Source organism: Thyridium curvatum (assembly GCF_004353045.1).
Source record: "Thyridium curvatum strain D216 chromosome Unknown NODE_49_length_306705_cov_73.659816, whole genome shotgun sequence".
Taxonomy (NCBI): Eukaryota; Fungi; Ascomycota; class Sordariomycetes; order Thyridiales; family Thyridiaceae; genus Thyridium; species Thyridium curvatum.
The window spans coordinates 40428-57226 of record NW_022156804.1 but is presented as its reverse complement, the minus strand read 5'-3'; the positions used below and the strand labels follow the sequence as shown (position 1 = coordinate 57226).

Genomic DNA, 16799 nt, shown 5'->3' with positions numbered 1-16799 from the left:
GGCGGCATATATCATCGCTGATCTGTCGACGAAATGAGATACCCCCCAACAATCATCGAGAGCTCAGAACAGCATCGTCACGTTTCACACAATAGCATGCACCAGGATACAGCCTCATACCGCATGTACATTCTCTCTCAACACTTCCCCTCAGCGAAGTTAAAGGGGTATGTATGTATGTATGTACGCTATCATCACAATGTTCATATCTCCACCACCTCTGTATGCAGAACGGAGATGGCATTCATGCCACAGAGTCGCCCGTTTCAGCCCCGTTGTCATTTCACAATGTCAAATATCCATACCAAAAACACACAACGCTAGACCAGGACGACCACGTCCCCTATTTGCCCTGAGATTTACCGCCTCGCAGCCTGCTCGATGGCGGCATCCAGCTGCCGCTCCTCCTCCTCGATCCGGGCGATCTCCTGGGGCGTCATGCCCTCCTCGATCAAGTGCGCATATCGCGCCTGGCCAGCCGTACCGTCGGCGCCGCTCACCGGTCGCAGCGTCGGCGAATGAGGCGACGACGCAGAGTCCAGGTCTCGGCTCTGCTGCTGGTGATGCCTCTCTGTCGCGGCCGCGGCCGCGGGCGTGACATCCTCTGGAGGCCCGGGGGCAACGGCATGGTCGCTGTACGGCGTGTACGATCGGTCCTGTTGCTGTTGCTGCTGCTGCAGGTTCGCGGCCGTCAGCGCGGCCGTGGGCCCCGTGAGCGCGACGTCCGAGTGCGGGCTGTGCGGCGACGACTCGCGCACGCCCGACTGCGCCTCCTTCTCGGCGATGAGCTCCCGCGTGCGCGACCCGGGCCCGCCGCCGACGCCGCCGTAGGGCCGCGCGTCCTTGGAGCGCGACGCGCCGCGGCCGCGCCGCCGCACGAGCCAGAACACCAGGCCCGCGATGAGGCCGAGGCCCACGACGCCGCAGGCCACGGCGATGCCGGCGATGGCGCCCGTCGACAGCCCGTTGGGCGACTTGCCGACAGTGCCGTTGTCGTCGTTGGTGCCCGGGACGGCGCCGCCGAGGCTGGGCTCCGCTCCCGTCGGCGAGGCGGTCGCCGTCGGGGCCGCGCTGAGGGGCGTGCCGGAGGGGTTGTTGGTGTCGGCGCTGCCGGGCAGCGGTCCGAGCGAGTCCGTGGGGAAGGGATCCTGGTTGCGCGCGAGGCTCGCCGGCAGGCCCCTGGCGCTGGCGTCGGCGGCGTTCAGTGCGACGGCGAACCGCGGGCTCGTGCCGACGGCCGCGCCGCTGGGGCCTTCGAAGTGGACCTCGACGTGCAGGAGCTGGCTGTTGACGAGCTTTGGCGCGTCCGCGATGATGACCGTGTAAGTTGAGCTGCTGTTGGGCACCACTGGGTTTCGTTGAAAGGCTTGATCAGTCTACGAGTTATGCTGCCAGAGTTTCGAGGTCTAGAGACATACCGCGAAGGGGCTCGATGACTTCGATGGTACGAGTACCGCTGTTCAGCGATTGTCTCTCCATCAGACCATCCTCCGGGCCCATTGGCTCGTTGCCCGGCATCTCATGGAACATGGCGCCCATGGGGCCGTTCTTGCGGCCGTTGCTCGACTCTGTGTTCATATGGGTGTTGGGGTCCACGCCTGACGTCTCTGTCGGTCCGATCGAGGGCGCGGTCGAGGAGCCGGAGCCGCGTTGCGCTGGCGGGTATTGACCTCGGCCGAACACTGCGCCCGTGTCGTTCCTGATGGCTACCGTCATGACGCTGTACTCACGTACTTGTGCTTGCGGGCTGGTTAGGTCAAACGCCCAGGCCATACTCCTGCCGAATGTATCCGACAGCCAGAGGTTGTTCACAGTTAGCGCTAGAGGCTGGAACATCACCACTGGTTCACCCGCTGCAAGCACGCCCGAGGCCAGGGCGGCGGCGCTGGTGGCGGTGATGAGCCGTGTTCTCGTCGTCGTCGAGAGCCGCATTGTGTTGCTGTGTGTGTGGATGGGAGATATTGATGATGATGATGCTGATGGTGAATCGTGTCCCCCTTCTTCTGCTGTCCGTCTGCCTGTCCTTCCAATCCAGCGCTGGAGCCTCGACAGGCTGTCCACAGTAGTCGTCCCGGATCGGGCTTGAAAATGCAAAGTGCTTGGGGTTATAATTGCAGCCCAGCTGAGAGCTTCCCTGGGTCCCCCTTATGGGATCCTAATGATGGATCCGCCTTGGTGTGTACAAGGAAAAGGACCGGTCTCGAAATAATGCAGCGCAGCAAAGCAGGCATGAAAGAAAAAAACGCAACTAGATGATCGGATCGCAAGGGCCGCCAGCGAAGAGGGAAAGAGAAGGAGAAGGGGAAACCTGACAGGCTGACAGGTTGATGTCAGACTAATTGTTAGTGAGTGGTGGTGACTGGGCTGGGCGGAGTCGGAGCCCTTGTATGACTTGGGAAGCACTCTGGGCAAAAAAGCTGAAAGAGGAGGATGCATGCTCCAATCAATCGATCATGCGGCCCAGCCAGCCCAAGAGCTGCGCCACTTCCACAAAAGAAGCAGTGCCAATAAAAGATGCCGGGATTGCCATGCCTGTCTCGGAGAGCCGCACACTTTGTTGTGCTGTTGCTTTGAGAGTCCCCAACGAGGCAGAGTTTGATAGAGTCACAATGAAGGCACAGGCACAGGCAAAGCAGCGACATGCCTGGTCAGCACAAACATAGCGAGCACAGACTTTCATCACAGGAGCTTCAAGGGCCAAACCCATGCCTCTTCTGACACATGCCTCTTCCTTCTCTTGACCCCGTGTTCGGGCCCTACGACCAAAGCCCAGAGGCGGGGGGATGGGATCGCCAGTGTGTCGAACCCCCAAAACGAGGCGCTGCTAGGCGATCCGTTCGCTGTCATTGGGCGGACTCACGAGTGGCCCTACCATCAGCAAACGGCGGCCCATCCCACACACCCACACCACCAACTTCGAAAAGGGTCCAATGCGAGGCTGATGGGTGGTGTTTAGGGGCGGGCGGGCCAGCTAGCCCGACTCGATTGCCTCTAGACTCTAGTTCAAGTGCCAGAACCGGCCTCGAGTGCGGGCTGAGCTATTTTGGGCAACGCTCTCTCCTCTGTAGCTCTTCGTGTGGGTACAGTTAGTTACTAACAACAGCCAGATTGGACTGAAGACCCTTGCGGCTGAGCCTCTCTGGTCTCTTGGCGGTGGCATATTGGCGTTCTTCAGTGTTCAGCAATCACTGACATACCGAGGTCGGGTCGGTGTCTTCAGCAAGAGACCGAAGCATCTGGGCGAGAAAGATTTCGAACCATATCCCTTTCGCAATGGGACAGTGAACACCGGCAGAGCACCAAGCAAGCACCAGGGAGGTCGCGCATGATGGTGAGACCAGCAAAAGCGGCACGGCATTGGATGGATGCGCTTACGATTTACCGCCGCACGATGATTTCATAAGCCTCCCCCGCCCCTCGCAATGCTCTTATTATTCCCATGCTGTGCCATTCTCTGCTTCGATCAGACGCGATCTCTCTTGAACCGCCCGTGATATGATGCGAGTGAGGGGCAGTTCTAAGGGACCAGGGTCCCGCCGAATCACCAGGCGATGAGATCAGGGGCACTGAGATGGCATCATTCATGAAACAGATGAGACAACCGTACGCTGAACACCCCAAATAAGCTTACCACTCGGCCAACATCCCCGTGGCCGGTCCAGCAGGTTAGCCGCCGTTGTGACGACCCTGTCTGCGGCCTCCCCACCGTTGGCTGCATCTTGCGCAAGGCATTGCGACATGCTCGAAATAGCGTGCAGTGTTGGCCGCCCTGTAAATAGCAACCAAAAGTTTGGTCAAACAAGATCTGCTTAAATATATCTAAACGTACACTATATCCACCCTTACATCAACATCTCTGATGTCAAGGCCTCAGACATCCGCTGATCCAACAGTAAATTGTACTCTGTAGACAACACGAAAAACGTAGAACAAAAGACGAACGCCTCCTGATGCCACTCCCTAGAAACACCGGTCTCTGTAGATGCGTATTAATGTAATGTTGATGTAAGCGTGTATCGACTCGAGTTCTTCGAAACAGTGTGTTGACCCAGGCTCTCGAGCATTGCCAAAAGCACAGTATATCGTACGGAATGCCCCCTTTTACAGGAAAGAATCACGCAAACGTCATGGATATCTCCTTCTCCTTGCCAAAATCGTCGTCTTCTGGGTCATCTCCCCAAGGGTTGTACCCCACATTCGGCATCGTCTGCGCCGTCTTCATCTCAGGCCGTGACGTCGTCGTCGATGACGACGGCGGCTCAGACATCTGTCTCGAGGCTGTCGTTGCACTGGCAGCCGCCGCCGGCCTAGGTGAGTCGTCGAAGGACGTGTCAAATGTCATCGAGATGCCATCATCAACGTCCGGATACGAATTCTTGGTCGGCGTCCGTTCTTCCGGTAGCCGGTACTCGTGCGACGACCGTATAGGTAACACGTTCTCGGCGCTCTTAGTCTCCCTGAACGAGTCCCGCGGCGTGAACACCGGGCTCGGCGTCGGCGTGAGGTCCAGCTTCATTGGTGGCAGTGTCGACTGCAACTCCTTGACCTCTAGCTCCGGCCCCTCCCTGGCCAGCTCCGCCCGTATCGCATCCACATCGAAGAGCACGCCGTGATTGTTGCCCAGTTTATCCTCTGTCCTGCCGCTGCCGCTGGCGTCCGCAGCCTTGCTCGAGTCTTCGTAGACCTCCCACTCCTGCTTTTCCGTCTTCTTTTTGCGGCGCAAAAAGCCGAATGCTCCACCGCTCTTCCCTTTGCCCTCCTTCTCGAGCTCCTTGCGGGCCTCCTCGATCTCGTTGATGAGCTCACGCTGGCGCTCAGTGTGGTTGTCCGGGTCCGGGTCCTCGATCTCGGTGAACTCGTCACTCTCGACGATCCAGCCGGATTCCCTCAGCAGCCTCGGCATCGCGGTACGGTAGTCCATGTGCCCCACCACGAACTCAGTGACGTCCATATTCTCCATGCCGGGGATGCCCTCGACTGGCGCCAGGCCCGCCACGCGACGGATACCGCCGTTGGTCAGCCGGAAAAGGTACCCCAAGATCCAGTCGTTCCTGTTGTAGCCGTTCACAAAGCGCCCCGAGACTACGGTGCGCACGGCGAGGTACTCGTCCTTCTTGACGACGATCGGCGAGCCAAAGATGAAGACATTCTGGATAATGCCAAAAGCGCCTTTGCGTGCAAGCTCCTGCAGACACGAGAAGATGACACGCGAGCCGAGAGAGTAGCCGACCAGGGTGATGGGCCGGGTGCCAAGGTTGCGGTCGATCAGAGAATCTGCGAGAATGAGACCCGCCATGGTGGCCCTGTCGAGAGACACTGCCCACGGGTTGTCGATTAGGTACGACAGTTTGGTCAACACTACCGGTAACTGTAACGCTGCCATCAGAGAGATCAGGATAGTGCTTCCCAGCACTTGTTGTAAGCCTTGCGTGAGCGCCTGCAGAAACATGAGTAAGCCGCACTCTACATACGATCTCGGGCGCAAAGACAAACCTCTGTCGCAAGAATGTTGATGGTGTCACCCATACTGGTCAGCATCTCGGGCTCCCAAAGGACCGAGTAGATATCGCCCATAACGGGGTCCACGGTACTGAAGGGCAGTCGAACATCATCGACCTTGCCTGTCATCCACCCGGACACCGTCACGATCAGGTTGACCCTCTTGTTATTGTGCAGCGGCCGGTACTCAAACGTCCTCACAGCACCCGTTCTTCTGTTGGCAGCTCGGACACCGATGATGCTGCCCGAGGCCGCTGCACTAGAAGTGATGATGGCGGCACCTCCTGCTCCAGCCAGGAAGCTCGAGGTGCCGGTGACGCCGATTGTCGTGAAGCCGGCGGCGAGACCAGCACCGATCACGGGCGCGAGCAGGCCGGCCGATAGACCGATCACCAAGCCTCCACCGACGGTCGCTAGGCCCATCATGACGTAGCGCCGCTTGAGCGCCATCTTCTGACGGTGTTGCATGTGCTCGTCCTCGTTCCAATTCTCCTTCTCGGCGGCCTGCTGCATTTCCAGGGCGTCGGTCACCTTCTTCTCGAAGCGGCAGACATCGAGCTCCCAGATCTCGAGACTCCTGCCGACCTTTTCAAAGAGAGTTCTCGACCGTGCGTCGTAAATCGAGTCTGCAATGAGGACCAGAAACAGGTCGCACAGGACAGTCCAGCGAAGGTCGATATCGATCTTTTCGGTTGTAGGGAGTTGCGACGGCGTCTGCACGTCTGGCATTTCCTCAATGTCGTGCGCTTGGTATGGCGGTGGCGGCTCGGCAGGCGTCTCCTGGCCAGACCGCGGCAGGGAAGCCGAGGACTGGCGCGGTGATGCCACGGAAGATGGGCGTGGCGACGCGGTGGACGACGGGCGTGAAACCTTGTCCAGTCCCGTGGGCGACTCTTGCTCTGCCATGGGGTTTTTGACGCGCGCATTCGCCATCAGAAGCGGCGTCAGGTCCTTTGGCATGACGCCGTGCTCGCTCAGCTGCTCAATCATGACCTGCTCTGCCGCGCTAATGTCCATGTGGGAATAGAGCCGGATCATCATCTTCTGCGACCACATCCTCATCGACTCGGCCGCCATCTGGATCTGCTTCTTTGTCTTCTTCGTCGGCTCCATGGTCTCGGCGTCCTTGAGCATCTGGGAGAGCTCGAGCCGGGTCAGGCCGACATAGGCTATCCTCTGCCCCTCGGTGAGGAGATCTTTGGTCGCCTGCAGCTGCGAAACCGCATCCCGCTGGGCATCGTCATCGTCGAGGGCACTCGTGCCACCGCCCGGGTTCTTGAAGAGGTACTTTGTATTATCGTCCAAGCTCGTGACCGAATCGCCATCGTCGTCCACGAGCACCCGCGTATAGCCCTTGCCCGCACCGCCAAGCCCTGCATAGCCGTACTTCTCGTCCTCTTCTTCATTGTGCTCCTTTGCGATGAGCTTGTTGTCGTCGTCGTATATGTCATACGGCGCATAGGCGGGCATGGTCTGCCAACCGTCGTCCTTGTCCTCGTGCTCCTCCTTGGCGGCCATGGTCTGCTGGTGAGAGAACTCGGACACGCCCACATTGGTGCCGGTCGTGCTGACGCTGATGCCTCGAGCGTGCTGCTTCGCTAGGTCTTCGTGTGGTGGTTGCGCAGTGTCATCCTGGGCATGCGGTCCTTCCGCGCCAGTCACAGTCTTCCCGTCATGCTTACCCGGGGCAACATCCTTCTCGGCAACACTTCCATTTGGTCCCGTCTTGTTCTCTGCGGTCTTCGGTGGCATCGGGGTCCGGGGTTCATCCTCGTCTGCAGACGCAGCCCCGGATGGGGGTTTGGAAACGGCATCCTCGAACTGGTCGCTGTCAGAGTCTCTTGCTGCCTCCTTATTCTCCGCTGCGCTGGTCGCAACAGTCAATCCCTTTGAATTTCGCCTCTCCGCAACCTCCTTCTTTGTGTCGGTAGCAGGCTTGGATTTTCGATCATCTGCCGTGGATTTTCTCGGGACCTCATCATCACTCGCAGTAGTTTCGGGTGGTGTGTACTTTCGTATGGGCAAGCCGAAGTCATCTAGCTCGACGGTTGCAGTCGGGGGCTTTGCGACAGGGGCGGCCTTGACCGCCGCCGGAGAAGCGACGCCTGGGCCTTCGTTCTTCTCGCTGGATTGCTCCGAGTTTTCTGTCCCTGTCGCGCCGGCCATCGTCACCAAGCTCCCAGAGAGTAGTTCATGCGCGGTACGGACTCGACGAGTGGCTGCAGATCAGGGGCTTCGTCGAGGGGTCGCCGCGAGTCCCGTGCCAACAAAGCCGGAGGAAACAGTTGAAGACTAACGCGGAAAACTCGGGTGAAAACAGGACTGGCTTCTTGGCGACTACCGTCCGAGGCAGGCGATGGGTATTTGGATTGGGTATCGAGGGGTGCTGGCTGGCTGGCGGCGCAGGATGACAATGCGAATGCTCATGACTCCTGCGAAACTTTGGGCCCCTGATTGCGTTAACCTTATCACGCATCACGCAGGCGTATCAAAGGGTGGGTCGGACCTTCCGTCTCGGGGCAGAGGCGCGTGCACACGCGGCAACCATCATCAAATTTGGCGGGGAACCTGCCGTCCCTGCAAGCTCGGGCATTCCAGGCCATCAGCACATCGCCAAACTCAATTGAAATCTTGGCTCAGCTTAGCCCCCAACGGAAACATCCGTCATTCTGAACATACTTCGTATGCATATTCTCGGCCGACCAACTCACCATTTGCACTCTCCTGGACTGGATGACTAGGCTTTCTTGGACAATACTCTGTTACGCCTACTTGTTTGTTGCAACAATGGCTTGAGCCAATACTACCAAGATTGAGAACCAGTTCCGAACAATCTTATTCGATGTCCAGATCTGCAACCTTGAGGATCCCCTTTCCAAAGTTCTTGCCGCTGAAGATGGCCGCCAGACCCTCCGGAGCATTCTCTATGCCGACCGTCACGTCTTGAAGAGCCTTGAACTGCCCCGATGCCAGCAACGGTGCCACCTTGGCAATCATGGCCTCGTACTTGTCCATGGCCAAGTCGACGATGAAGCCCTCCATCTTGATCTGTCTGTTGGGCAGCAGCCAAAAGTTCTTGATGCCGTACATGTCTTGTGGCTTGTCGTGGTAGATCGCCATCTGCAGCGCAGCTAGTTAGCCCCTTTCAGCTCTCTCGAATCGCCGCAACTAGGTGTGCTTACCGTCCCACACGACACGACACGGCCTCGCTCCTTCATAGCCGCCAGGGCTGCATCCAACAGCGGTCCGCCGACACCGTCCCAGAAGATGTCGATTCCGTCGGGCGCCAATCTCTGCAAGGCTGCGCCGGGCGCTTCCGTCTTGTAGTTGAATGCCGCATCAAAGCCAAGGTCGTTGACCACGTAGTCTACCTTTGCCTGACTACCGGCCGAACCGATGACCCTCAAACCCTCGGCCTTGGCGAGCTGGCCAACCAGCTGTCCGACAGGTCCGGCGGCCGCGCTGACAAGAATAGTCTCACCTTTCTTTGGCTGCCCGATACGATACAGTCCTTCATATGCAGTTGCACCGGGCATACCCAAAACGCCTAGGAAGTACGAGATATCCAGCCCGTACGGGTTCTCAACCTTCCAGACCCCAGCCAGCTCAAGCAGGCCACCCTTGATGACGGCATATTCTGCAATGGGACTGGCAAAGGCCATGACCAAGTCATCTGGCTGGTATTTTGACGTCTCGGACCGGAGGACACGCCCTATGACGGCGCTTTCCACGGGACTGTCGACTATGAGGGGCGGTATGAAGTCATCCTGAGAAGGCTCGCGGGTCCGGTCGCGTATGTAAGGGTCGAAAGATGCGTAGAACACCTTGATGAGGATCCCGCCATCGAGCGGGGCCGTCTCGAGGTCCAGCGGTCGGTCTTCGACAACAAGATGCTCTCCCGGAACCAGGTATATGTCCGGGATCTTCTTGTAGATGAAGGACTGGTTCGAGATTGGCGCCATGACTTCGAGAATAATGCTAGCCCACGGTGGAGTTGTTGAGACGGATTATAGTTCAGCGATGGGTTACAACACGGCACGCATTTATATTGCGGCGGCCCTGTTAGGAGTACATATCTTCCCCGGACCTGGATCAGACCGGCGGCGCCCGCGGGGCTCCGACCCCGGGCCGACTTGGCACTTCGCAGAGCTGCGCCGTGGCCAAGACCTCTCGCCTTGGTTGCAAGTTACTAGGTTACGGCACAACTCTCTCGCCGTAGACACAACCCTGTTGGGCAATTCGCTGGGGTTGTGCAACACCATCACTGGATGTGCCGCACTGCTTACCTGAGCTTGTGATGGCTTTTGATGATAAACCGGCTTAGAAATCCGCGTGGAGTGAGCGACTCAAACCCACTTCAGTATCATCACGTGCTGTCGCGTGTCGTGTGCGTTGTGCCAAGACCAACTGTTCAGCCGCATCACTAAATTACGTACATTTTCAAACCCTTTTCCCACTGGACGGTGGTGTGCGATGCTTCGAGATTGGCCAGAATCGAAGCCTGTGCACCCTGCTCCCTCACTGGCTCGATTCACATCCGATGAGTTGGAGGAGGAGCGTGTTGAGTGAGCGCAGATCCTCCCCATGGCTCTTAGGCCCCCTCCAATCTCCGGCTGGACAGTGGACGAGGTGGTGAAACGCCTAGCCCGCAGCTCGCCAGATGTATGGGACGCTATGCCTGAGGAAACCGGTAGTCTCAATGGCATATCACTGTCGCGAAATCCTCCCTCATCTGCTGGAGATCTGGACAAGCTCTCAAGCGAATCTCTGTTCCTGATCATGGAGAGTCTTGACTTCCAGAGTCTATGCAGCTTCATGGCAGCCTCCTTCCGCACCAAGGAGCTGGTAGAATCGATGGTTCCGTATCAGGATCTGCTAAAGTCCGCATCCTCGACTTTGATCGTTCTCGGAAAAGCAAACCTAGCCGGTCACCACAAGGTGCGGGATTTGCATTCCGCTCTGTTGTCAGAGGGCTGTGTGTCATGTCGCCGCTTTGGCGCTTTTGTGTTCCTTCCTACTTGCGAACGCGCGTGCCTCAGCTGTCTGCATCGTAATATGCGTTTTTGGGTCCTTTCGGTCAAGGAAGCCCAGGACGCCTACGGGATACCGCAGAAGGAAGCACAGCAGCTTCCCGGCATGATGTCACTCCCGGTCGAACGGCGGCGAGGGCGACGGAGGAAGCTGGTCAGCGTGAGGCTCGCGCGGGACCTTGGTCTAAAGATCCACGGTTCGCAGCAGAAGATGACGAGCTGGGTCATGCAGTCTGGCAAGATGAAGAGCCAGCTCAACCTGTACAGCTGGTGGGCTGAAGCGGGGGAGAAGCTCCTCGACTGGAACACAGACGATCCCCTCACCCCACCGATGAGTTCGTATTTCGGCTTTGCCTCGATAAGATTTCCACATCTGTACCGTGACCAGACGGTGGATCCTGGGTACTGGTGCGAAGGGTGCAGATTCTGGAGGCAGCAGATCAGCGAATTGTCCAACTATAGTCACGCGATGGACTATATCTGTGCAACACCTGAGGATGAGAAGGAGCTTGCCAGACGTCATAATGAGGAGTTACGGGAGTGGTCGAGATCTGGGCTCAGGGAGCATGTTCTCACTTGTCCTGGGGCTCAGGAGCTGGCAAGTCGTTCAGAAGATTGAACTCTAGAACACCCCATTGTCATGAGATACTTGGGGTGCTGTGAAGTAGTTACTAGAGGGAAACGACCTGTATTGAGAACAAATTATCCCTAGCCTGGCCGTGCTGCTATTGCTGCTGCTGCTGCTGCTGCTGGTCATTCTGCACAACAAAGCAAAGAGGTGAAGGAAGGGTTCTGACTTGCAATTGTATCAATTTACTAGCAATGTTGGCTGACAGTTCTTATAACAGTGCAAATCATTCTGTGCTGGAACAATGAACCAGTGCACAACTGTCTTTGCTTTGTCATATTGTTTCATCTCCTTTCATCGCAACAACAGCTATAACAACACTACGAATGATCACAGTCCCTCATCTACACTTGTTGCATTGGCAAAAGAAATTCAAATCTCACATAACTCGGGCTGTATAGCTGGTGGCATGATTTCCATGATGGGGCTACAGTCTCAGACAGTCCAGAGAGTCGAAACGTGTCTAGGTTTAAATACATGATATAAAGCTGCGCTCTAGAGTTGAATTTGGCCATTTTCAATATCTCCAAATCAACATTTTGGCCCAAGAAGTCTTGCCACCGGCTGCATAGCAATATCCTGGATGTGTGGGCCAGCCTGCTGTTGTCAAGGTTCCTTCATGTCTGTAGACAAAACGAACAAAGCTTTGTATGCTGTTCATGCCCTTGTCTCCATCAGATATTGTTCGTATTGTCCTAGCAAATCGAACAGCAAAGGCAACATGCTCAAGTCTATATATAAAGCATTCGGACTAAACCATCGAGAAATTATTCTCTCTCCACGATCAACACCTGTAACATCAGGCCTGATTTTACTCTTAAGCCCAGCCTTGAATATCAGTTTCAATCAGAGGACTTCGGCATTGCAGACACCCTACCAGAAACAGACCTACCATGGCTTCCCCAAATATGGAGTCCCCTCTGGTGGTGGCTGAGGCTACTCACGACATAGTGATGGATCTGGGCTTGGTCAGTATTTTTGGGCCCTGCCTCGGCGCCAATGACCCAGACACAATGGCCTCATGCAGGTTGTGGATGTCGCGTACGTTGCCTCGTCTTCTTCAGCGTGTGCTTTCAAACAAGCAGACGCTGATCAGGGATCTAGGGGAAAGCTGGTATTCCTCCCTGGATCAATTGCTTACACAGCGGCATGAGACCCCCGGCCGCTTGCGTGCCGACATCCTTGAATACACCCGGGCAACTGAGGGTGCTATCGGTAATCGAAAGGTCTACGGGGGTCCTCTTGGAACGAGTGGCATTGAGCTCTCGGTATTCTTTCGTTCTTTGGGAGACATTTGGACAAAAGACGCTCGTAAACCCGACCTAGCGGCCGCGTTTTCGGAATCGCTTTTGCAGGGGGCCGAGGAGGAGATGCTCACAGAGATGGGGCTCCAGTATTCGACCCACAGCATGAGAAGCGCCGTGAAGAACATCTGCCTGCTTGCAAGTTGGCACCACACCAAGTTTCTCAACAGGGTGTTGTCTATCCTGTCAATCGTGGACGAATCCAAGACGAACGAACTTATCACATTCGTCACGGAAGAGTCCAATAAGGCCAACGCAGAGATTGATGATCTGGAGGATGCCAATGCGTTTCTGAGACACCAGCTGGAGGCAAGTAGCAGGGAGTTGGCCGTCAAGGACAGGATGATCCAAGATATGATGGTGAGACAAGACGCTGCTCATACCGAGCAACAGCTCAAATATGAGCAGAAAGTTAGAGAGCTGGAGGAGAAACTGAAGGCATACCAGTCAGGCAAGTAGTCTTAAGAGCATGAGAGAAAATTTATTGAAGAGTCATATTGTATCAGCACATGGAGAGAACTTCAAGTGGAGGCCTGGTCCTGAAGAGTGATTCCAGAGAATAAACGTGTGATGTAGCCTGGACTGCGTTCTTCAGCTGGCAGGTGGCCTCGGATTTCAGCGGTCCAAACCACAAGTGATATGTACTTTTACAGCCGGGTACATGTACCCCTCGGTGTTAACAATACCCACAGAGTACAGTGTTTGACTTAGCCGCCGCCGGCCCCATTATTGATGTAACACCCGCTGAAAGCCACTATCGGGGCTCATGGTCATTAACACCACACAACAGCCATGCGCCTGGCTTGAAAAGCTAATGATGCCCAGCTAGATTTCAAATCCGCTCCTGTGGCAAAGATCTTTTCTATCTGAACGCAGTCACTGTATGTTCAGGTTAGTAAATTCGTTCCTTTAGGGTTGGTCCTGCTAATAGCATGAGTGAGCAGTTCGCTCAACACTCCTTGCAATGGATCTCGCGGCTGAGCGGGTGCGGGCTCAGCTTGCCAACTCGGTTACACCTATTGCAAAGCCAGTATCATTGACCGAACTCCATCATCTGTACCATCGCGGTAATGACCGACGCCCACTACCACCAAACCGTGCACATCAGACGATCATAAACCTTGTTCGCACAGAAGCACGGTGGCGTAATTTCTGCGATTCATTCAATGACCCTAAAGGGCGAGATTGGAAAACCCTCCTACGAGCGCTATGTTGGGAGGAGAGGGGCATCGTTGACGCCTTTGCTCGCTGGTTCGTTCGCAGAGAGGGCTCGAGGGTCACGGCCGAATCGTCAGCTCGCAGATATCTCCGAGATCTTTCCGCGTTGTTTTTCAGGTATCAAGGCTTCGAGCTGGAGAAGCGTCTCAGGGATCATATGCGTCAAATCGCGAAGGTCGAGCTTACACCACTATTTGGACTGCGAGTTGAGCCGAAACACAAGAACATCCTAGGGCCTCGTGGGTTCACGTACCTGGTTCACTTCACCTGGGTTCGTTCTCGGCGACCGTTCAAGATTGGACTGGATCGCATCGATGATGTATTCTGCCGCATGATATTGATGTGGACAGGGTGCCGCTCGCATGAACTCGTGCAGACTAGTTCTGACACAGGGCAATACAAGCAGAAGTTCGATGAGGAATCAGATGCCTACACCGACATCGATGACGGGCCAGACCAGTACGTTGCGAAGCGGCCTAAGCGTTGCTGGGCCTGTGGCGGTATCGACGATAGGACATTGCCGTCTCGTAAAGTCCTGTGCTGGGAAGACATTACAGTTCTCATTCTATCAGATCCTGGTAATAGCGGTGGGCGGGATATGTTTGCGATGGATATCCTCCTACGATTCCACAAAGGTCACAACAATCAGACAGTTCCCACCATTTATCATTTCATCGAGGATCCTTACCCTCTTCTATGCCCGATCGTGTACATTCTCGGCAAAGCCTGCGCAGAGGATGTCATTGATTGGGACGCATTGCAGATCGACACCTCGAACCTTCAGATAGATGAGATCATCAAGAACCTATTCAACACTAAGCTTCAGGAGCCTTCTGTCGAGATACCCTGGAAGAAGAAGTACTGGCACACACCTGTTTTTCGAAAAACGGACCTTGGCCCGGATGGTCGGCCTTTAAAGATTAACTCACCAATCACGAAAGCCATCCTGGACAACAATGTAAAGAACCAAGGAATGGAGGCCGGCCTTCCCGACAGACCTCAGTCTTATGACTATCGTCGAGGCAATCTGGAGTTATTAGACAGTAAGCCAAAAGCATAGAACCTAAACGAGTTCCTGCTAATATCCAGTCAGCGCACTACCGCACTTCTGTCCGCAATCGAGGAGCAAGGCACCGGCCCGGGACCAATGTTTACGAAACGTCGTATGTAGGCCAGGGAATGAGGGCAATTTCGCAAGACGCATTTCTAGGCCGTGGCGCCCATTCCCCTCTCATCGACATTCTCAACCATGTTGGTCTCCGCTACGATGAGAGCGCGCCTACGAAGGTGACAGAAGAAATGATGCGCCTTGTCGGCCCTGACAGCACCATGGTTCGGCTTGAGGGGGAGCTGTCAACCCTTCGGGAGCGGCTTCTTGAAAAGTATGGCAAGGTCAGCTACGCTCCTATAACTGATCAGGCGGCATATAAAGATGTGCAGTGCCAAGCGAAAGCGGCCAAGCAGCGATACAGCCGAAAGGTTCTCGACCTTTTCCGAAAGGATCATTTCACTACGAAGAACAACGTGGAGCTTGGCCGCCAACTTAACGGCGAGGGTCAGCTAGATTCTTCTCAAAGAATCAGAACAGTGTACTTTACTGTCCCAGAGCGAAGACGGCTTGCAGCCCTGTTCGGCGATTTCGATGACAATCCATCCGAAGAAATCATCACGCAAAAGAAGATCGATGCAACTTTGGCCTTGATTCGGTATGCTTGGGTCGTCGAAAAGGATGATCAAGCACTTCTGCTAGACTTAGTATCGAACACTACAGAGGAATGCCTACCCAAGAAGCGACCTTGGTTTGCATCTATGATTCGAGAGCCAGTAAGCCTTCCAGCGCGTATTACCGAACCGCAACGCCAAGCAAGTCCAAGAAACTCCGGCCCAGCCTCCAGTGATTTACCCATAGGCTTCACCTGCATCTTCTGTGGGAAGGTCGTCCGACGGAAAGCTACTATGTGGACTTGTGTCGACAAACATATCACGAAGCTGCTCAGCAATACTGGTACCGTGCCATGCCCATATCCTGGATGCGAGATGAAGGATGCGCACAGCAATGAAATGCTTTTCAAAAACCACGCCTACCTGGAACATGGGATTGCACTACGACCAATAAAGCAAACAAGAAACATTATGGAAAGTCTCGAGACCGACCCATTATGTGATGAATCTACTTCGACTAGGTTCAACGAAAGTGAGAAAGAGGTGATTGCAAAGGATGACCCACACGACTGGGAAATCGGGGCCTACCATACAGGAACCACTCAGCACTCTTTGAGTCAATATCCTGCCTTCCCCAAGGACAACCCCCCCCACACAGGATTCTGCACCGAGTCTGGCGGTCTGATGATTCTTCCTGAAGAAGATTCAAATTCCAGCAAGGACATGCAGATGCATTCTTCTGATCACTGGGATAGCCAAGGCTTTATATCTAGGTCATCACAAGAGCTAGAGTTGTACGGTGATCAGTTACCCGTCCGATCCGATACAATGGAAGCATTCGGTAATGCTGAGACACAGTTCGCACCGATATCACCTTTGTATGGAAGACCAGGGTGCACAGATACATGGTCGGAATCAATCCCTTCAAGCTTTGACGCAGAGTTGCTAGATCCGCTGCTACGAGAAGTTGATGCACCTACCAGCTCCACTGTTCAGGTCCAGAACTTGGAGCCAGAACAAGAAGTCAGCAGCATCAACGATGCGACCGACTACCCTGTCGAATGCCTCGTCGAGAAACGCGGTAATATGTTCTACGTACAATGGAAAGATGGTTCATTGTCGTGGCAGAGCCGAGAACAGATATCTGATGATCTGACTAAACCGTTTGAGGCTTCTTGGAAAGGATACCATCGAGGAGTTACGGTGCTATACAGGAAAACGACAGGGACGGCCCCATTTCGAATTAAGTTCAAGGATTGGCCGTGGGGAAACGCCGCCGCCTGGGCCACTCCTAAGCAGCTTTGCCCCGACCTGGTATCACAGTGGCCAAGTAAGCCGAAGAGGCGAAAGTGTAAGAGATAGTAAATGGAGGCAGTTGGGTGTTATGACTGAACTCATGTGGCGACAGTCTGCAGTAAACAAGCCAACTAGGGCCATTTATTACGCTTAGATCTAGAC

At 55.3% G+C, this 16799-nt stretch overlaps 6 protein-coding genes across 6 annotated transcripts; 3 read left to right on the top strand and 3 right to left on the bottom strand.

Moving 5' to 3' along the window:
• Positions 1 to 359: 359 nt before the first annotated feature.
• E0L32_007827 (uncharacterized protein) lies at positions 360 to 1932 on the bottom strand (the record flags this gene model as incomplete). The annotated part of the gene is made up of 2 exons (XM_031142614.1): positions 360 to 1366; positions 1419 to 1932. The coding sequence occupies 2 exons, from the start codon at positions 1930 to 1932 to the stop codon at positions 360 to 362; spliced, it is 1521 nt and encodes a 506-aa protein (XP_030993119.1).
• A 2182-nt stretch (positions 1933 to 4114) lies between these two features.
• E0L32_007826 (uncharacterized protein) lies at positions 4115 to 7665 on the bottom strand (the record flags this gene model as incomplete). Its single annotated transcript, XM_031142613.1, has 2 exons — positions 4115 to 5437; positions 5494 to 7665. The coding sequence occupies 2 exons, from the start codon at positions 7663 to 7665 to the stop codon at positions 4115 to 4117; spliced, it is 3495 nt and encodes a 1164-aa protein (XP_030993118.1).
• Positions 7666 to 8334: 669 nt separating this feature from the next.
• On the bottom strand, positions 8335 to 9461 carry E0L32_007825 (uncharacterized protein; the record flags this gene model as incomplete). The annotated part of the gene is made up of 2 exons (XM_031142612.1): positions 8335 to 8619; positions 8682 to 9461. The coding sequence occupies 2 exons, from the start codon at positions 9459 to 9461 to the stop codon at positions 8335 to 8337; spliced, it is 1065 nt and encodes a 354-aa protein (XP_030993117.1).
• A 622-nt stretch (positions 9462 to 10083) lies between these two features.
• Positions 10084 to 11148, top strand: E0L32_007824 (uncharacterized protein; the record flags this gene model as incomplete). Its single annotated transcript, XM_031142611.1, has 1 exon — positions 10084 to 11148. The coding sequence occupies one exon, from the start codon at positions 10084 to 10086 to the stop codon at positions 11146 to 11148; it is 1065 nt and encodes a 354-aa protein (XP_030993116.1).
• A 902-nt stretch (positions 11149 to 12050) lies between these two features.
• On the top strand, positions 12051 to 12920 carry E0L32_007823 (uncharacterized protein; the record flags this gene model as incomplete). Its single annotated transcript, XM_031142610.1, has 1 exon — positions 12051 to 12920. One exon carries the CDS (start codon positions 12051 to 12053, stop codon positions 12918 to 12920), a length of 870 nt encoding a protein of 289 aa, XP_030993115.1.
• Positions 12921 to 13425: 505 nt separating this feature from the next.
• Positions 13426 to 16772, top strand: E0L32_007822 (uncharacterized protein; the record flags this gene model as incomplete). Its single annotated transcript, XM_031142608.1, has 3 exons — positions 13426 to 14722; positions 14773 to 16671; positions 16750 to 16772. 3 exons carry the CDS (start codon positions 13426 to 13428, stop codon positions 16770 to 16772), a joined length of 3219 nt encoding a protein of 1072 aa, XP_030993114.1.
• Between the last annotated feature and the right edge of the window lie 27 nt (positions 16773 to 16799).